The sequence below is a fragment of the Protopterus annectens genome, chromosome 3.part1 (assembly GCF_019279795.1).
Source record: "Protopterus annectens isolate FY-2018-M chromosome 3.part1, PAN1.0, whole genome shotgun sequence".
Classification (NCBI taxonomy): domain Eukaryota; kingdom Metazoa; phylum Chordata; order Ceratodontiformes; family Protopteridae; genus Protopterus; species Protopterus annectens.
In genome coordinates, this window is record NC_056732.1 from 77,439,175 (window position 1) to 77,461,801 (window position 22,627).

General features: G+C 37.6%; 1 protein-coding gene across 1 annotated transcript in view; it reads left to right on the forward strand.

Annotated features, from left to right (window-relative positions):
• The window catches only part of LOC122797634 (otoferlin-like), a 1,687,021-nt gene that overhangs the window by 785,618 nt on the left and 878,776 nt on the right, over window positions 1-22,627 (forward strand). The window contains exon 17 of the mRNA XM_044066178.1: window positions 15,561-15,685. Coding sequence (XP_043922113.1) covers window positions 15,561-15,685 — 125 coding nt within the window. The remainder of the gene's footprint in view (window positions 1-15,560; window positions 15,686-22,627) is intronic.

The window sequence follows — 22,627 nt, forward strand, 5'->3', positions numbered from 1 at the left end:
TACTAAACAACCGATGACACACACACAGTGTGAAAGTAGCAGTCACATATAATACTAAAAAAACGATGACACACTGTGTGAAAGTAGCCGTCACATATAATACTAAACAACCAATGACACACACAGTGTGAAAGTAGCCGTCACATATAATACTAAAAAACCAATGACACACACAGTGTGAAAGTAGCCGTCACATATAATAGTAAACAACCAATGACACACACAGTGTGAAAGTAGCCATCACATATAATACTAAACAACCGATGACACACACAGTGTGAAAGTAGCCGTCAAACAACCGATGACACACACAGTGTGAAAGTAGCCGTGACATATAATACTAAACAACCGATGACACACACAGTGAGAAAGTAGCCATCACATATAATGCTAAAGAACCGATGACATGCACAGTGTGAAAGTAGCCGTCACATACAATACTAAAGAACCGATGACACACACAGTGTGAAAGTAGCCGTCACATATAATACTAAACAACCGATGACACACACAGTGTGAAAGTAGTCACATATAATACTAAACAACCGATGACACACACAGTGTGAAAGTAGCCGTCACATATAATACTAAACAACTGATGACACACACAGTGTGAAAGTAGCCGTCAAACAACCGATGACACACACAGTGTGAAAGTAGCCATGACATATAATACTAAACAACCGATGACACACACAGTGAGAAAGTAGCCGTCACATATAATACTAAACAACCGATGACACACACAGTGTGAAAGTAGCCGTCACATATAATACTAAACAACCGATGATACACACAGTGTGAAAGTAGCTGTGACATATAATACTAAACAACCGATGACACACACAGTGTGAAAGTAGCCGTGACATATAATGCTAAAGAACCGATGACACACACAGTGTGAAAGTAGCCGTCACATATAATACTAAACAACCGATGACACACACAGTGTGAAAGTAGCCAACTCCAAGTCAGACTGCCAATTAGTCACGAGTGGAGTCCCACAGGGTTCAGTCTTGGGTCCTCTACCATTTGGTATTTACTTCTCTGAAGTCCAGTCCAACATGAAGGGACTCTGGCTGACAAAGTTTGCAGACGATTGCAAGTTGGGAGCTATTATTAACTCCCCGAGGGATGTTGACATCCTACAGAATGGCCTCACTGTGACCAACGACTGGTGTCAGAACTATGGCCTTAAGCTCAAGCCAAAAAATGTGTCATCATCCCCTTTGGGAAAAACCCAGTTCCCATGAATTATCACATTGATGGCAGTCCACTGAACCCAGAAGACATTATAAGAGATCTGGAAACACAGGCTGACAGCAACCTCTCTTTTGATCACTACATTGCCACTGTGGTCAGAAAGTCCTTCTATGTGGCACATCTCATTACTAAGGGTTTTGCATCCAGGAAGAAAGAGGTCATTGTCTCCCTCTACCCTTCCCTCATTAGGCCAATCATCGAGTACAATGCCCCATTTGGCATGTACCTCACTAGACACCTGCAACAACTGGAGGGGCCACAAAAGTACCTCACAAAGAGGATCCTAGGCCTTAAACACTTGCTCTATATGGACAGACTCAAAAAACTCCAACTATTCTCTGTCTCATATAACCTACGATCTCTGCTTGACTTACAAAGCCATGTATGACCCAGCTCTGTTAGAAATGCTACAGCTAAAGAAATCCCAATCCCTCCACACCACACACTCCAGAGACCTCAACCTTATTACCACAATTAACAGAACATTATGGAGGGACAGGTTCATAACCCAGAGACTGCCTATGCTATGGAACAGACTTCCCATACATGTCAAGCAGAGCAACTTGCTGACCTTCTTCAAAAGAAATCTTGATGAGTGGATGAGAAACAGAAAATTAATTCCGGGAATAACACCAGTGGCTCTACTCGACAGAGGCACTAGGAACTAAGGTCGGGTGGCATTATGCCAGGGTAATCCTATGGCTAGGCTTGTAAAGGCCCCAGGGCCATTAGCCTAGTACACACCTATGAACCTATGAGACAGTGAAATAGTGCCTGGAAAATTAGCTAACCCATAAGACTGGCAAAAACTATCAATCTTTCATGTATATGAAAAACCTCACTAAGTATAGAATCAACCCAGACAAGAAACAAAGCTATCCTCACCTTCCAAACAGTCATAAAAATAATCCTAGTTCTTTCCCCACCTGATAAAAATCTTTGCTCCAAGGGTAAAGCATTTTTACTATCTTCAGTGATTCACAAGAATGCTAGAGACTCCCTATACTCCAGTCACGTCGCAGTACATGGCACACTGAGCCTGACAGAGAATACTCAACAATTTAAAACCCATTTCCAAGTCCATTTCACATCATCCTGGTTATATCACTCCCATCATGCTCCAGAATAGCTTCAAATCTGTTTGGATCAACTTCACCAAAACTTCACTTCCTCCAGTGGCTCCACCTCTCATATTGGGTTGGTCTTATTATAACATAAATGGCTCCAACCAGGGAAACAAGAGTGAGATAATAATGTCTTCTACTATCCTGACTCTCCCTTCTCATCCATAACCTCTTCACTAAAACTGTCTTACATACTATTTCACATTAAATCCACATGTGACATTGTAAACTATTTTTTTCCTATCTCTACTTCTCTTTCTACTGCTATGCTCCTATATAAATCAGATTCTAGACTCCATTTCTTGTTCCTCTCTCTTATAGGTTCATAGGTGATTACCTGGCTAATGACTCCAAAGGGCCTTTTTAAGACTAGCCATGACTCCCAACATGGTTTGATATCAGTTTTTTGTAGGCAGTACATATAACATGGACATATAACTTGGGCATGATTGGTCACACATTTGCAGGCTTTCTCATTCCAGCAGAAACAAAGGTGCCATTGGTCCAAGTTAGGATTGAACAAATACAGAGAAGAACTTCATATGAATGGGAAGCCCATTTCAGAAAGGAAACACACACCTATCCCTTCAACATGTCTTATTCATGTTAAAGTCTAGGTTTAGATCACTGGATCAGGATAAAGTTATTTGTTTTGCAGATGTGCAGTAGGTCCATCAGAGTAGCACTAGTGGATGGTTTGCAAACCAGGCATAGATTGCCTCTCAGCAGTTTGTAGAAGATCAAGGATAGGGCTTTGAGGTGTCCCTATTTTACTACAGTTCTACTCTTAGTAATGTAATACTGGTTTATATTATATCATCGAATGCTTAAAAAAGCGAACGATGAATAATCAACCCCATGTAAGCGAAAGCTTGCAATTTCGAAAGCTCAGAACAGCTGCTGTTCCAAAAAAGAAAAAAAATTGAAATAATAAATAATACATAAATAAACCGACTCCAAGATCACACGACAGTGCCAAAAATGGCAAAGTAACTAAATGGCCAAGCGAATTCTTTCCCTGGGAAAGAATTCGCTTAAAAGCCGCTTCTCTATTTTGCCTTTTCGTTGTTTTAAGTTGGACCTAGACGATTCCATAGAATACATCTTTGGTCATCTAATAGGAACCCTGTAATGCAGTTTTAGCCTAATTGCCACTACAGCATTAATCACAAACTCTGTTGCTCTCTACCTACTTTTCCTGTTTGAATGAAACCTACTTTCTTCTTACTAAGTGTTATTGTAGCATGTATGTCTCATATATATACGGGTCTATATTACATTATCGAATACTAATGTATTTGAAAATGTAATAGTCGACCCATAAATGTTGAAGTCATAAAACAGCGAACATTTCAATGGAGATCTCCGTACAGTGCAGAAATGGAAGTTTTCTATTATCTGCACTGTATGGTGATCTCGGAGTTGGTATATTTAAGTAGCAGGGGGTGTGGGGGGGCAGGGGTGCTTGTCCCCCTGCTTACAGTGTTTAAATGGTTTGCTTGGGTGAGTTTTTGTATTTTTTTAAATGTTAGATGTTTTACGACTTCGACATTTATGGGTTGACTTTTACGTTTTCAAATACATTAGTATTCGATAACGTAATATAGACATTATATATATATATATATATATATATATATATGTATGTATGTATATATGGATCTACTTGTTTACATTGAAAGTGCATCTTAATGAAAACAGGAAATAGAGTTTCAATTGTACGAACCGTCAGTTGTGTGAAAACGCAATTCTCTGAAGTACATTTCAACGAAAACTGCATAGGCGAATGTGGAACCCCAAACCGAAAGTGACATCACGCAATATGTACTAAGAAACTGTCCATTTCCAGTATCAGTATTTTTAAGCCATCAAACACACTAAATAAAATATTCCCCTTGTGCTGTACATCATATACAAGTGAATCCTGTCGTAAGAATTACATGCAAAGCAAATATGATATAACTTTCACATACTCCACTGCAGTATACTCATCTCTACTAGTAAATATAGTCTGAAACTCAGATTCCCTATGTACTAAAGCCCGCTTCTTAGGAGAAGGAGGGCAAGCAGATGACATGCATAGACGAAGCTCATCCACTCTGTTTTGTTCTCTAGCAATAGTTAACATAAACAATGTCAATGTCCGACACATGCTTCCCTATTAAATATTTAAATCATCGATGCCAAGCCTCAACACTATTCTGCATTCTAGGTAAACACAGTTCATTCAATATTGAGATGTTACAGATTGAGACGGGAAACAGTGGAGGAAACCTGAACTGACTGACGTCGCATACTAAATTTACGAAGCTTTCCCAATATGTGCCATTCACTAAAGTAATGAACAAGCAGTAACATTCTGTAAATTACCGTTATTACTTTTAAGTGTGGCATCTCAGAATCGCAGTGTATGTAGGACACCTGATGTTCAAGACTTTCTGTAGACATTAAATTCAGCAAACCACTCCAAAGAAAATTATAACACTTTAACGATTTTTTTGACATTAAACAATAAACTAATGGTGCACTTTTACTATATGCTCCACATTTTACAAAAGCATGTATAGTGTACAATTGTCTGTGTTCACTGCTCTTTACAAAATAAGTTCCATCCATAAGCCAAATGGTAGCAGAAGATAGGTCTACTATGTTTTGTTTAGTAGTAAATAAGACAGCAATATTATCTGTACTGGAATCACTCAATGTTTTCTTTATAAATGTTCCAGACTTCAAAGGACAGTTATTTACATCTATGTGAAGCAATCTAGCAGTCTTTCCCACCAGTCTGCCGCCACACTTTAAGCGGGGTCTTCTTACTTGTTAGAGTGGTGCCGTTCTACTAGGCATTGCTGGTGCAAATTCTAATGAAGTGGATACGCATCATCCACTATGACACAAGCAGAATCTCTGGAAGCCATAGCACACTGCTTCAAACTATAACATACAGAATACCTCTCAATATCGGCAGGATCTCCAGGGTGATTATGTTCTACGGATTTCACCAACTCTTCTCCAGCGGTGACAGAGCAGGTTATAGCTCAACCTCTGCAATGTCCAGATATTTTCCTTTTACAACACCAATAATTGCGAGTTTTGCTGCATTTTTCCAAATAATACAATAATCCCTCTATGACAAGGAGATCTTTTCCCCTCATAGATTTTACACTTTCATAAACTTTTTCTAGCATGCCTGGTTTGGAATCCACCAAATTCACCATGTTTTTTGTTTGTACGTAGTACGTTTTCTACTAGTAACTGCTGCTTTTTAAACTCTAATCACCATGTTCCAATACCTAACTAGCTTCGATCATTTACAATTTGTACACTTGTGTTTTCGCACAACTGATGGTTCGTACAACTGAAACTGTATTTCCTGTTTTTAAGATGCACTTTCGATGTAAACAAGTAGAGCCATATATATATATATATATATATATATATATATATATATATATATATACAGATTCACTTCAGAAGACTGAAAGCCCACAATCTTGAATCCCATAAGACTGACACCCAAAATCTGAAAAACTCAAAAGACTGAAAACTCAAAAGACTGAATCCTAAAAGACTAAATCTCAAAAGACTGAAATCTCACAGGATACAAAAACTGACTATATTCCACTACAAAGATACAGAGAAACAAGACAAGACAAGCCTTATTACTTTCCACCAAGTATAAATATATCAACTCCGAGATTGTACTCCACTACACTAACATAAGTTATGTTGTAGTATAGCAAGTTAGAAGGGAACATTACTAAGGTTACAACAGGCAGTCATGAAACATGTAATGGTATGTTTTCCATTTTTTTCTGTGGAGTGCGATCACGGAGTTGATATGTTTAAGTAGCAGTGTGTGTGTGTGTGTGTGTGTGTGTGTGTGTGTGTGTGTGCATGTGTGTGTGGGGGGGCACAGTCCCCCACATGGGGGGTGCAGGGGGGGCTTGCTCCCCTGCTCATACCTGGTGGAAAGTAATATGGTTTGTCTTATAGGTTCATATGTTCATAGGCTGGTACTAGGCTATCAGCCCTTGGGTATATACAAACCTAGCCATAACAATTCCCTGGTTATTTCTTCCCACAATATTTACTTGCCTTATCTTTCTTTCTCTGTATCCTTGTACTGGAATATAATCAGTTTTGTATCCTGTGTTTTCAGTCTTTTGAGATTCACTCTTTTGAGTTTTCAGTCTTTTGGGCTTTCAAGATTTTGGGTGTCAGTCTTATGGGATTTGAGATTGTGGGCTTTCAGTCTTATGAAGTGAAAACGTGTGTGTGTGTGTATATATATATATATATATATATATATATATATATATATATATATATATATATATATGGATCTCAGTTGATTCACTGAAAGCTCATTTTGCTGAAACTCATTTCGCTGAATCTCATTTCACTGAAAGAAAGTACTATTGGACAAAGAAAATGTATATTCCCTTCTCCCCAATGTAGTACGACCCTGGGGTTAGTATGTATAGTTGAGGTGTGTGGGGGGCACATCCCCCACCTACTTTTGGCTTTATATTGCTAACTTTCAGTGAAATGAGATTCCTAAATATAATAGTGAAGTAGGTGGGGGGCTTTGCCCACCACACCCTCCAATGTAGGTGGCTGTGCCCCCATCCCCTAAGTATATATATATATATATATATATATATATATATATATATATATATATACTAAGTCCAGGGTCGCAGTACAATGGAGATAGGAAATAACCCCCTCCCCAGAGGACTATCTAATTTTTTATTTTTGATGTCTCTAACATGCTCTTGAAGGCGTACCTTAAAACTTCTTACTGTCTCACCAATATAATATAAATTACAGGTACACCTAAAAGTACCCAGTAAAGGAGGGTTAACTGCACTCCATTTCTCAAAAAAGATGTTTTCTACACTTAACATCTTTGAAAACATATTTTAAGTTCAATTTCCTAACAGTTTGTTTAAAATCCAATATAACATCAGTCAATGTTTTGGATAAAATATGTGAGGATGAAGTTTATAACTTGTTCAGGAAAGATAATTATCTGAATTACAAAAAAAGTAGCCTTTTTCAATTTAGATAAAGAACATAACTTGGCCCTCCAGAATCTTCGTAGTTATTGTAACTTAAGATATATGCGGGCTGATAAGGGAAATGGTTTGGTTATTATGACAAAAGCAGATTACACCAAAGCTATGCGGTTAATGCTGGATGACACTAATTGTTACAGAGTAGTCACGAAGGATTATGTGAGAAAAAGATTCATGTACTATATTGATCTAACTTTGCTAGATTTATTACACCAAAATTGTTTGACAGTTGAAATTTATAATTTCTGCATTGTTGAACAGCCAGAATTGGGTTTTCTGTTTGGAATCCCCAAGATTCATAAATATGAGAACAAGCCACCCTTTAGGCCCATTGTGTCTTCTTCTCATAATAAAACAGTTAACATTTCTTCTTTATTAGATAGTATTTTGAATCTTATTGTATAATGTAGCGAATATTTTTGAAGGATTCGTGGCTCTTTTTAGATCAAATAGGTAAATATATTTTTGGGGGGGAAGAGAGGATGTTTTGCACTGTTGATGTAAGCACATTATATACTTCCATTGATCAAGATGAAGGCATTCAATTTGTTGAGTTATTTTTGAACAGATATACATATACAATTCAATTTTGGATTCCAGAACTATTTGTGTTTTGTTAAATTTAGTTCTTAGCAACAATTTTTTTGAGTTTGAATCTATGATCTACCAACAAGTATCAGGCGTGGCTATGGGGGCCACAGTGGCCCCTTCCTTTGCCAATCTGGTAATGTGTTGGTGGGAAACTCATTATTTACCAAATTTATCTTTGTTTAAATTTGTTTCTTTTTATCGGCGATACATAGATGATTTGTTTTTTCATTTGGAATGGTAGTAGAGAAGACTTTGAAAGTTTTTTTAGTGAGATGATGGTTGTAATTTGAGGCTAGTAATATTGGCTTGACAGTTAATTTTTTAGATATTGAACTTACTGGCAATTTTGAATGCAAGAACTTTGCCAGTAGTATTTTTAGAAATAAGTCCTTCAGTAACAATTATGTACATTTCAATAGTTTTCATCCAGTATTTATGAAGTTTAACATTTTTAGAGGCCAGTTAGATTAAGTCATATAATTAGTGAAGAAAATCTATTTTTAAAAGAAGTGAGTGTCTTAATTGAAATGTTTTGTCAGAGAGGTTATCCTCTTGACAAATTAAAGGAGATTTCAAATAAAGTTATAGAGTTGAGGGAATCTAAATGTCCACCTATTTTTAGATCAGGATTTACCCCAAAAGAAAAAAGTAGATGGAGCGGATGGTAGTAAATTTTGGCCTTCCTCATATATATGAGTTTAGAAGGGTAAAAGCTAAAAAGAATTTTTAAAATAATTGGAGGGTGATTTTAGGAAACAAAGCTTTGAGTGATGTTTTAAGCTCTAGACCAACTTTTATACACAGAAAAACTTCAAATTTACAATATTTGTTAGAGCATGGCAAGCTAGAACAATGTTCTAGGGGTATAGGACCCCTTGGCACATTTCCTTGTAAAGGATGTAAGTTATGTAGGTTTATTTAACCTGAAAGCACATATACCTTTAGACATCTAGATTTTGTGTTTGAACCTAAATGTAGATTCAACTGTAAAACTGTGGGTTTAGTATACTTGGCCATGTGTTGTTCTTGCCATAATTTTTATATAGGTAAGACAACCAGGACATTGGGGTGCCATATGAGTGAACATCTTACAACCATAAAAAACAAGTATTTCAACAATGCTCTAGCAAGACACAGTGTAAATTGTGGGCCTTTTCACAAATTTTATTTTTTAGTTTTACAGCAAGTTAATTCAAATTGCTTTATTGAACAGTTTAACATTTTTTTTAGAAATGTTGGAACTTAAATGGCAGATTATTTTACATGCTGATGTTTGCCCTGGATTAATTGAGACTATTTCTATTAAGAGTCTGCTAAAATATAAATCTATTTAAAAGGTTTTTTAGAAAAGGTTATTTGTAACAAGATTATTTATATTTAAGGTTTTTGCATTGTATTGAATTCATGTGACTAATCACTTTTGTAAACTGAATAATTAGATGGTGATATCACTCAATTTGAGTATTTAAGGTGTGATTTGTGTTGAATTTTTTATTCTGATGAAGTTCTGGAAGTAAAGGAACAAAAGCACCAAACTGACTCCTGGGTACTTTTTCTACCAGTTGGAACAGTGGTTTTGGATGGTTTTAGAATGGCTTATGTATATGTATTTTACTTGTAGGTTCATAGGAGATTACTAAGCAAATGGCATAAAAGCCCTTATAAGCCAAGCCAATATAATCCAGATTTACCCAATATATGTCTTCTATGAGCAAGAGAATAGCATGGATCTGTGCCTGTCCTTTGAGTATTTTACAGATTAGCCCTATTCATAGGAGACATAGTTACTATCCCAGGTGTGAATTTGTGATTCCCTATCCATTGATCCAAATTGCATTTGGAGAGGGCCAGAGAAGGGCTCTGCTTAATGTGAACAGGAAGCCTGTTCCAAAGAAGGAGCAGTCTCTGAGATACAGATCTGTCTTTCCAGCATGTATTACTTTGTTCGAGTCACTAACAAAGTTCATATCCCTAGATCAGGTGACCCTCATGTTGTTTGACTTGCAGATTTGGAACAGCTCCATCAGAGCTGGATTTGTGATTGCCTTGTAGGTCAGGCATAGGTCAACCATTAATAGTCAATAGGAGACAGAGTAAAGGGATAAGGATTTTAGTCTATCCACATAGGACATGTTGTTTATGCTTACACCCTGTTTTTCTTTGTGAGGAATCTCTGAGGTCACTCCAGCTGCTGTAAGTGCCTAGTCAAGTACATGCCAAATGATGCACTGTACTCAATTATTGGCCTAATGAGGACTGAGAACAGTGGGACTATAATTTCCATGGATATGAATAACATACCTTTACTTATAAGTTAGGCCATATAGAAGGACTTCCTCACCACTGTGGACACTTGGCTTTCAAATTTCAGGATACTATCTATCTGTTTGCCTACATCTCTCACCTCTCTGTCTACTGTTAGGGGTGTGCTATTGCTGTTGTAATTTGTAGCGGTATTTGACTTCCAAAAAGGTATGATAATGCATTTTTTCATTTAGTTATAGGCTATGGTTCTAGCACCAGTCATTTGTCTGACCTAGATCTTTCTGAAGGATATCTACATCATTGGGGGATGCATTTATTACCTATAGCTTGCAGTAATTGGCAAAGTTTGTCATTTAGATGCCTTCCACATTTGCCTTGTCTTCAGAGAAGTATATTCCAAACAGGAGTGGTCCCAGCACTGAGCCCTGTCACACACCACTAGTAATTAGATTCTTGCTGGATCTAGATTCACCCACTTTAACCACTTGTGTCCTGTCCATGAGCCAAATAGCTATCCATCCTGGTGATGTAGGGATTTATGCCCAGTTTTGTGAGTTTATTTATAATACCTGAGTGGGGAACTGTATCAAATGCTTTGACCAAGCTAGTTAGGCAGTATGTACTGTTTTACCATCATCCATGGCTTTAGTGACTTTCTCAAAGAAATCACCAGACTCAGTAGGCATGACCTACCCTTGACAAAGCTGAATTGGGTCAGTTCCAGAGTTTGGAGGTTTCCTATGTCATTATTTACCAACTTCATGATTATTCTTTCTATGGACTTACATATAAAACTAGTCAAACTTCTGGGTCTGTAATTTCTCAGGTCAGTTGATGGTCCTCCTTAATGCAGAGGGATGATTGTTGCTGGCTTCCACTCTATTGAGGCAAAGCCAGTCTGGAGGCTGTGGCTAAATAGAGAGCCTTTTAAATCCTGATTTAATCTGTTTAAGAAGCAACCTGGTGTATCATCAGGCCTTATTGATGCTGTATTTCTACCTTTAGAGAGTGCAGTGGCAAGCTGTTCTTTGGTGATAATTGGCAGTGGAGTGATGGAGGAAATTTTTTGGGGGAGAACTGGATGTGATGGAGAGGTAAAATATGAGCTGAATTTGTCAGCCAGCAGATTTGCTATAGCTTCTGGCTGGGTATATGTGATGCCGTCTACAACCAATTCTACACATTGTTGGGTGTTGCAATTAAGATTGTCGATGTAACTAAAAAATGCCTTATGATTGTCCTTAGCTTTGGAGGCTATTTGTACCTCAAAGTCTACTTTAAGAGACTTGACTAGTTTCCTGATTCATTTGTTTAGATCAAGGAGGGACTTTTTGCTCTGTTGGGCTCATACCCTTTTACTTCTCAAAAGGATTTTCTTTCTTTTGTTGTACAACTTATTAATACTTCTCAACGGGATTTTCTTTCTTTTGTTGTACAACCTATTAATAATAGGCTCGTTTTTGTGGTTTGACATGGCATTATTTTAGTCTGGTACTGTTGTTTCTGTGCAGTTGTTTATATGGCCATACAGGGATTTTGTGTATACCTCTGCATAGGTTTCATTGTTTTCTGGATTTGGATGAGCTTGGAAAATAGCTATGCCATCCCTTCATAGGGCATCATTTACGTTTTTTGGGTTAGGTGGGGGGACTAAATTTACCTTTATTTCAAGGGAGACTGCTTTGTGATCTGATTTTACCAGTGAGGACATTACACTGGTGGGGTGAGGCACTCTCCCATATCTATGAGTACCAGATCTAGGATATTTGTTCCACTAGTGGGAGTGTAGACTAGCTGCTCCAGGGCATTTGAATTTACAAAGTCAAAAAATCTTTGGGCCTTATTTCTAAATCTCTTATATTATTCAACACACCTGTACCTCAAAGTGTTAAAAAGGTTAAGCTTCCCTTGTTATGGTCTATTCTAGCAGTGGCTAGGAAAATAATAACTAGAAATTGGATTTCAGATACACCTCCTTCGTTCAATGAATTTAAAAATGTTATGAATATAGTGTGCCATATGGAAATAAACACAATTAGGACTAGAACAAATAGAAAAACATCTCATTTTATTGTATGGGATAATTTACAAAATTTGTTAAAAAAATTTTAATTTCAATAGCATGGTATTTTAGTTTAATTAATTGATCTGATTGTAGTGGATGTCTTTGTAAATACTTTAGTTGTTTTGTTGAATATTATAATAATACCTATTTTTAATTACTTGTATAAAATTGTTATGATATTTCTCTTATATGTTAAAACAATAAACCTGTTTTGAAAAAAAAAAATCTTTGGGCCTGCATGTTAGTGATCATGTATGCCTCCCAATTAATGGAGGAGTAGTTAAAATCACCCATGAGAGTGGTATTGGGCTGGATGGTGAGTGATTTTAGTAACGTCAGGTTTGATGTATGGATTTCTTAGTTTATGGTGGGGGACCTGTAGCTAGCAAGAATATGATAATGGATTCTTGCCATGGTTAGCTGGACATGGAGTAGCTCAAGCATGTCATATTGTTTGACCGGCCTTGACAGGTGATTATCCTTTATGTAGATAGCTGCACTTCTGCCTTTTTCTCTTTCATGTTCAGTGAGTGGTCAGAATGTATGAAAGGCATTATAGCCATGCACTTTCTGTGGCTCTGGGCCATGTTTCAGTAACTGCACAGACATCAGCATTCTCCAGGGTGAGGAGAGCTTCCAGGGAGTGCAGTTTTGTGTTGAGACTTCCACTAAAAGCCTAGAGGTGACAGATGAAGACCATTGCTGGCAAAGCAAGTCCTCCCTGGCTGACAGTTATTGGACCCCTTTGTAATGATACAAGTAGCTAAGCCAATTGTTAAAGTCGATCACTTTCTGTTGGTATTGTGGCATCATCCTTGGAGATGGTAGAATGCTGCTCAATGCTAGGCTCATACCTCCTTGTGACACATATCCTGAGAGCTCAGTCATGTCTTTCTTCATACAGGCAGGTCATTCACATCCACATGGACCATGAATGAGTCATACTGATACTTAGGAGTAAGTAACCTGAGGCCTTGAATGATCTGGTGAATCCTGGCCCCTGATACGCAATTAAATCTAATCTTCCCCTTATCCAGCCTGGTAAGAGAGACATCAGTGTGTCTCACAATGGTGTCTCCTACGATCAGAATAGTGGGTTGTGGAGTGTTTTGCCTTATGGTCTTGGTAGCTGAGACACAGTGAGATGTGACTTTATGTATTGTGATAGGAATTGTCTTGTTTGTGAAATGCCAAGTTTCTGAGAACTGCACTGGAGAGACCTTTGAGTTTGGGGGAAGTTACATGTGAGCACTTCTGCATTTGTGGGTCCATGTTTGTGGTCCTTTGTGGATGCATGAGTGATGTGTGTATGAGTTGGTGACAACCTGTTTGTTGTTTTTTTGTGTTTGTATGAGAGTCTTGCCTCCAATGTCAGTGTGTAACTACATCTCTTGCATACTGTATTTATCTGTTCAAGAATTAAGAGGGTGACAGTGCACATACGTCAATTGTTACTTTGCCTCAGGATGCCCGTGTCCACCAAGCTGGATACAGAGGCAGCAGAAAAGTGCTCATTCATGGTTGCAGGTCCTAATGTGTACTTGCAAGGGACCTCATCTGACACTGCTGATTTCCCTGACTTCAAGTTCCTTAGTGCTGTTTTTACTTCTGATAGGGTGGGCTCCTCCTCTTCTTTCCCCTCCCTAAGTCTAAAGTCCCTGATCACTCCTTGACCCTGAAGTCCCCGATCACTCCTTAAACTTAAAGTTCCTGATTTCTCACAGCCCTAAAACGCCCTTCCAGCTCCCTAAACCTAAAGCTTCCCCTCATTAAACCTAAATCCCCTCCAGATTGCTGCTTAAAACCCTAACATGCACTCCCAATCCATCCTGTTCCCTTCCCATGGCTGCAGCACTGACCTTGCCCAGATACAGATATTGTGTTCAGGCAAGGTATGGCAACACCAATCTCTCTCTACATGTAGTCAAGTTTGAGTGTGAGCAGCCACCCAAGTGAAGTAAAAGACAGCAAGGTCCCTGGTTGTGAACAGTGGTATCTGAGTGCCTCGATCTTCAGTGCTTGAGTAGACCCCCAGAATATTGCAAAGGAGATAAAAGAACTGGAATTAGGAATCTTTATAAAAAGGAAGGAGAAAATGACATAGAAATAAATGGGATTTGTTGGAATAATGCATGCAGAATAATGTTCAAGAGGAGTGAGGTGTAAGGCAATGCAGGAACTGAGCGATTTATGCAATGGAGTGAATGATAATTGTTAAAAATAAATATATTGCATAAAAATATTACTATGGTGTTACTGTGGTTTGCTTTATCTTCTATTAATGTACATGTAGAGATGTCTCTGTCCAAAACAGGATTTAATAAACTTGTAAAATAAAAAGCTACATGCCAAAAGATGGTTTACCAAAACATACAAAAAATATACTTTTTTTGAGGAGAGAAGCTGCCTGCAGTTTCCATCTAGAGTTTTGCTTTCTCCTTCAGCCTCTATTACCTTACAATTGTGTCCTGTGGGGTTACTTTTTCCCCTTTTCCAGGAAGTATGATCTCTCACAAATTAGTATAATTTGATCCAACATCCTCTACCTCCCAGGATGTTAGGATTACAGGTGTACGTCACACGGTTACTTAAGTTTACCAAGTCTGAAATCAGATATATTCAAAAAAGGGAAATATTTCATATTACAGATATTGCCTTTTTATAAAAAATCCTTGCTCTGCCCTAGTTTTACTGTTTTTTTACTTATTGTGCAGTTTTACTTTCTGTTTTACTCTTCTGCCAAGTCATGTTCTCAAAAAGTGCAATACATCAGAAGAAGCAGACAGAAATTGATTTTATATATATAAAACACAGAGACACATACAAATACACACAGAGGAATGTAAAGAGTATGAGAACTGTTTATTTGTAGTTCCCTTGGAAAAAAAAAGCAAATGATAGCAGATGGCTTTTTCAAGAAACCCACTCACTAAATTAGCTAAAAAATGTTTTTTGTATATCTGCCTATTATTTTCTAATGTTTTGAATAATTCCCCAAATTAATTCATTGTTTTTTTACCATTTTTGTAAACATGCATTTAATTATTTCATAATTGTGTTTACTACTCATAAACACATTACTTTACAATTTATTGTACATTGTGATTAGTTCTGTTGTTTTACTATGGTTGTTAATTGTTGTCTTTTTAAACATTTTTTATTCCTAAGCAAAACACGAATATCAGCTAAGGGCTCACATATTTCAGGCCAGGGGATTGTTAGCTGCTGATGATACTGGACTCTCTGACCCATTTGCCAGAGTTCTTTTCTCCAACTTCAGTCAATCTACTGAGGTAAATTAAAATATTTAAATCCGCAAACAACATTAACATATTTAAACCATTATACAGCTTAGATGCATATCAACCTGATATTTATTATTTATGTGTTCTTGTCATAAATGTTTTGGTTTATTGAATTTTGCAAGAGTAGTCAAGGTACAGACAGCAATACACAACAAGATATCTGACGTTGCATTGTAGTTATAAAGAATAAAGTCTCCTTCCATATTTTAAAACTTTTCTCAGCTGTTCCATGTGAGGCTGTTGCTTAGCATTTCATGTACCATTTCTACAAGTTACTGTTATGATAATCAGGAAATGCACCATGAGATGGGATCCTTCTGAGAAGTCAGAAAAAGATGGAGCAACCAAAGAAAGTAATCAACTCATACTGCCTAAATCTGGAGAAATAAAACCTTGTTATTAGTACCTGGAACTCTGTGACAGCATAGGGATAGTAACAGTTTTCTGTGGCCTTGCTTATAACAATGTCTCTGTTAACATCTGAATTTGAGGTACTTCATATTTAATCTGTATCTATACTAGAATGGGCCTTTATGTAATAGTGCAGTTCTCAGCATGATGCATGCTCATTGTGTTGATGAGAATAGTTATTGTTGAAGCCTACACTAGTGTTACTAGGCCGGGTATTGATGTTTGCTACTGCAAAATCAAAAGGTTCTGGATGTATCTGCAAATCTTGCCATTGGAATCATATGTGAATATTAGCACTGCATTACAACATTCATGGTGGCCTGGTTCTGCCTTTCTGAGGTTATGTACTTTGTATGTTATGTTAAACAAGAAATATTGGTATATCATCTGATTTGCCCACTACTAAAAGGGCTAATATTTATAGATACCTTTAGTAAATTGTGGAGGAGAGTGGGGCAGAAACTTCATAAGAGGTCAGGGAGCTTTAGACATTTTACAACAAATGACGGGACCCATCTGAGTTGTGATGACATTTTATATAACATTTCTTCTCTTGAAATACCTGATAATAATGTTTCCTTACTTAATAAAGGTTTGACTTTTGTTCTTACCACACCTGTTCCTGAAACAATGTCGGTGCATGATGTGAAGGACTTTTTTCATTGGTTGAATTTATCCTTGTTTTTTTAAAGAAAAGGGTAGCAATAATTTTGATTCTTATAGGTTTAAAGATTCTTGTTTCCAACCATCGATGAATAAATATGCAGCGTCTTTTGAAAAATAAAGGAATTACATTTTAATTTATATATAAAAAAACTGCTTTCCACAATTTATCTTTTGAAAAAAGGTCAGCACTTAATTGTTTGACTAAAAATACAGATGTACTGATAAGTTCTGCTGACAAGGAAGGTGTGGTTGTGATATGGGATTTTTATCAGTACCAAGAAGAGGTTTTTGCTCAACTTAATGATCTAAAATTTTATTTTAAAATTTACCTGGATCCAACTGTTTTTAAATCTGGCAGTTAAGGAAGGTATAATTGATAAGAACGTTTTAAAACAGTGGGTGATCTGCAGATGCAATATATTTATATGTTCCTAAGATTTATAAAAATCCTAATAAATCCCTGGAATGTCCTATTGTGACAGGTTTTGGTTGTTTAATGGAACCTCTTTCAGCTTTTTTAACTCATTCTTTAAAACCTTTATTGACAGTTATCTAGTCCAGGATCAAAGATTCAATACAGTTTTTGAACATTCTACAGGACGTACAAATGGAAATGGGCTGGTATATCCACCTTTGATATTAAAGCATTATATACCAATATTCCACATTGATAAACCAAATGAAAAGGATAAACAACCAAATATTCTCCTACAGCTGGAACGGTCCCCCTTGACCCGAGAAGGAGAGTCAGATGTTAATTTTTCAAAACAGAATTTATTTCGATAACACCAAAATACTTCACAGAATCCAATACAGAGGTTAAGCGCTTTCATCTGATACTGTCAGATTTCATCAGAACCCTTAACATAAGTCACATCACAGTTTAAATACCCACTTTGGCGCCATTTTCCATTGCATTGTATAATTGGCTACAACTAATTAGTTTAATACAACCTTCTTAAAAATCACCCTTTTGGGAATAATAAGTATTAATAATACTTTTAAATATTTTTAAAATATTTGCTGACGCTAAAAATATATGAATAAGCCATTTATAACATTTATGAGAATAGCTTATTAATATAAAATCTATTTTAAAAACAATGGTTTGTATGTCACAATATATTAAATTCAATCCACTTGTCATGTGTAAATGTTTTTTATGCCTAAATAGTACAGATATAAAGGATAATAAAATATAAAATAAATTGTTTACATTAAGCCAAAAAACATGCTAAACAGTATGTCCCTGCATTACCTATCTATTCTAATACAAAAATACATGAATACTATCAACCTGGGATGATACAATATTGCCTTTGGCTGTACACTCAAAATCTAAAAAGAACATAGTAACAATTATGTAAATATATAAGTGTAATAGTACTGCAAAGCTAAAAAAGGTTTCATACTAATGAAATCATTTATTCCTGGGGGTGTGGTTGCATCCAGGCTAATTTGCCATTTACTTTCGACCCATGCTAAGTAGGTCTTCCAATCACCTCCTCTATCACACACTTCAACTTGATCAATAATGGAAAATAAAAATGTATGATCTTGTCCATTTTCAATAGTGCGTTTGCTCAGCGCATTCTTAGGGTCTCCTTTCTTAATTCTATATAGGTGTTCATAAATCCTGGTCTTAAGTTTTCTCTCTGTCTTCCCTATATAGTAAGCGGAGCATTTTGTACACATGGCTATGTACACTATCCGTTGCGTGTTACAATTTCCTCTTATACACGTGACCAATGATCTAGTGATGTTATTAACCCTTACTGTAACCTTAGTGTTGATGTTTTTACATTGGTTACACGAACCACATCTAGATGTACCTTTCTTGTTTGTCATTTTATTCCCACTTCTTTTTTGCTCAAGTATTCTCTTTAGATTACTACCTGTCTTATAAATGGTACATACTTGATTTCCAACTATATGTCCAATAGATGTTGAGGAAGATAATAACTCCCAATACTTCTTCAAAATTCCTATTATTGTGTTAGTATGAGGAGTGTACCTTAACACACATACTTTCCTTTCGTGATCTTTATTTGTTATAGGCATACTGATCATGTTCCTCCCCAACAAGGGTACATATTTATTTCCCCATTGATTTATAACAAAAGTAGTTACATTATCCCACATCTTCTTGGGATATCCTCTATCCAGTAACAGGTTGTACAATGTTTCCATCCCACTTATCATAACCTCCCTAGTAGAAGACATCCTAGCTACACGAATGCTTTGTCCCTTAACCACATTTTTAAATATGTGGGGGGATGACAACTACTAAAATATATGTAGTCGTTAGAAAATGTAGGCTTTCTATAGATTTGAGAGGCGAACCCTCTCCCTGTATTAGTAATCAATGTGTCCAAATAAACTATTTCATTTCTATCATGTTGGTACGTGAACTTCAAAAAAATCAGTCGTTTGGTTAAGGTAATCTATAAATTGTTGAATTTCATTAATAGGTCCTGTCCAAATAATGAACATATCGTCCAAAAACCTCGTATATAACTTTATATACTTATAATATTCACTAGGGAATATATTGTTGTTCTCCCATTCTAACATTACTAAGTTAGCAAATATAGGGGCACATGATGCCCCCATAGCTACTCCCTTAGTTTGTCGAAAGTATTCCAGTATTGTTTAATGGAACCTCTTTCAGCTTTTTTAACTCATTCTTTAAAACCTTTATTGACAGTTATCTAGTCCAGGATCAAAGATTCAATACAGTTTTTGAACATTCTACAGGACGTACAAATGGAAATGGGCTGGTATATGTCCACCTTTGATATTAAAGCATTATATACCAATATTCCACATTGGGCTGGATTGCAAGCCTTGTAATATTGGTTAAATAATTCACATTTATGTAGTCCCGGTTTTAATACTTATCTTTTGTTTTTAACTGAACATGTCCCTACTAAGAATGTTTTTTTTTTTTTATTTCAGTCAGGAATGTTATTTACAGTTACAGGGAACTGCCATGGGAGCTTCTTTTGCTCCTATACAAGGAGATATATTTATGGGGTATGTGGAACAATTTCTGATATATGATACAAGTCATAATATTTGTATTTATTCCCTTCACATTTAGCATAATTTTTGGATGATTATTGGCTAGTTTGGACATGTAATTTAGAATTTCTGTTTGAGTTACAAGCTTGTTTGAGGTACAAGCAAGCAAAATCTGAGGATAATGCTACTCAATGCTAGAAGTCTAAACCTCAAAATGCACTCACTCGAGGCACTCCTTAAAATGGAGAACATTGATATCTGTGCAGTGACAGAGACCTGGTTCAAAGCTCCAGAGAGCACCCCTGCATTACCAGGTTATAATTCATACCACACCTTTCAGCCACCTAACCCGGAGAGAAGCACTAAAGGCGGAGGTGTGTCCATATTCATTAAGGATATCCACACCTCCAGGCTTGTTGCACAGCATAATGCATCCGAGATTATCCAAGTGAAACTAACTCTGGGCAAGACCGCAATCCAAATTGTAGCTTGCTACAGACCCCCCCACCATGTCCCAGGATTCCTACTCCTCATTCCTTGATATACTGGAAAATATTAGGGTACAACCCAACACCCTAATAATGGGTGATTTCAATTACCCCACCATTAACTGGGAAAATTACTCATGTGCCAACTCTTTTGCTCAACGTTTTCTGGAATTCATAAATTCCAACGCCTTGGATGAACTTATTCACACCCCCACCAGGGGCAGCAATATCCTAGACCAGGTCATAACCAACATGGGCGACCAGTGTTCCACACCAGAGGTCAATTCCTTGTTGGTCAGATCCAACCACAAGCTAACACCCTAGACATCCACATCCCACCCCCACCCCCCCATTAGGGAAACCACCGTAAAATAACGTGTCCAAAGCCAACTTCACACCTCTTAAGACAGAAGTGGCAAACTTCATGACACCCACGCAGACGGACAATAGAGGTACGACTGCTGAATCCTACACAAATGCACTTTATAAGCACTTACACAAGTGCATGGATCGTGCTATCCCTAACAGAGCCAAGATGCTATCCTCCAAAAAAAGGAAGCCAATCTGGTGGTCCGCTACCATAAACAAACTCTACAACAGAAGAAAGAATCTTTTGCAAAAAAGAGTAAAATCCCATGACTGGAGGAGCTCCCTGGTCAGACTCAGTAAGAAGCTGAGATCCCTCATAAAATCCTCCAAAGCTAATTATGAAAACAAAATTGCCACTGACTCTAAAGACAACCACAAAGCATTCTATAGCTATGTCAAGAATCTCAATGGCAACACACAGACCTGCTCTGAGTTACAACATAATGGCACTAAATATACAGAACCAACTGATATTGCCAACATCCTGGCAGATAGGTTCACTGCTAACTTTACCCCCCTCTCACCCCCTAGAGGGCCCATCTCTATACCAGTAGAATGCAAAGTTCCTGTAATCACTGCTGCACAGGTAAAAAACACACTCTCCAAACCCAAGAACACAGCATCCATGGGACCTGACAATATCCCAGGCTGCGTTCTACATGAACTACAGAACGAACTGGCACCTCACCTAAGAACCATGTTCAATCATAGCCTCACCTCAGGCTTTTTGCCCACTGAATGGCACACTGCGATAGTTATCCCACTCCACAAACGGGGAGCTACGACGGACCCCGGGAACTACTGCCCCATTAGCCTGACGAGCCTGGTCTGCAAGGCCATGGAACGTATTATCATGGAACTCATAAACAAAGACATTGGCAATCTCTAATCTCTGGACCCCACCCAGTTCGGGTTTGTAAAAGGCAGATCATGTCTCGTAAACCTGATAGACTTCTTTGAAGCAGTCACCAAAGCCATAGATGAGGGTAAGGTGGTTCACACAGCCTATCTAGATCTCGCCAAGGCTTTCGATACCATCCTCCACACTGGAATTATAGACAAACTCACTAAACTAGGTATAAATCCCTATGTCACAAGATGAGTTGCCAACTGGCTCATGGACAGAACCTACACTGTGAAAGTAGCAGACTCCAAATCTGACTTCAGACCAGTGACAAGTGGAGTACCACAGGGTTCAGTCCTTGGTCCTCTCCTGTTTGTTATATACTTCTCTGAAGTACAGCCTAACACAGAAGGTCTTTGGCTAATGAAGTTTGCAGATGACTGCAAACTGGGAGCCATAATCGAAACTCCTAACGATGTGGACATCCTACAAAGGGGCCTCACTGAGACAGATGCCTGGTGTCAAAGCCATGGCCTGAAGCTCAATGCCAAAAAGTGCATTGTTATCCCCTTTGGTAAAAACTCTGTACCCTTGAACTACCACATAGGTGGTAGTCTACTTAACACCAAAAGAGTGATAAGAGACCTTGGGACACAGGTGGACAGTAGTCTCTCCTTTAATAATCACATTGCCACAGTGGTCAGGAAATCCTTCTACGTGGCATACCTCATCACAAAAAGTTTCTCATCCAGAAAAAAAGAGGTCATTGTTCCCTTCTACTCATCACTCATTAGACCCATTATAGAGTACAGCACCCCTTTTGGTATGTACCTCACAAGACATCTACAACAACTGGAGAGGCCACAGAAATACCTCACAAAGAGGATTACTGGCCTCAAACAGATACCCTACGCAGATCAACTTTACTCTGTCGCATATCGCCTACTCAGAGGCGATCTCTGCCTAACATACAAAGCTATGTCAAACCCAGAGCTGTTGGACATGCTCCACTTAAAAAAATCCCAATTCCTCTGAACTACATGCTGTAGGGACCTAAACCTTGTCACCACAATAAACAGAACATGCTGGAGGGATAGATTCCTGTCCCAGAGACTTCCCATACTCTGG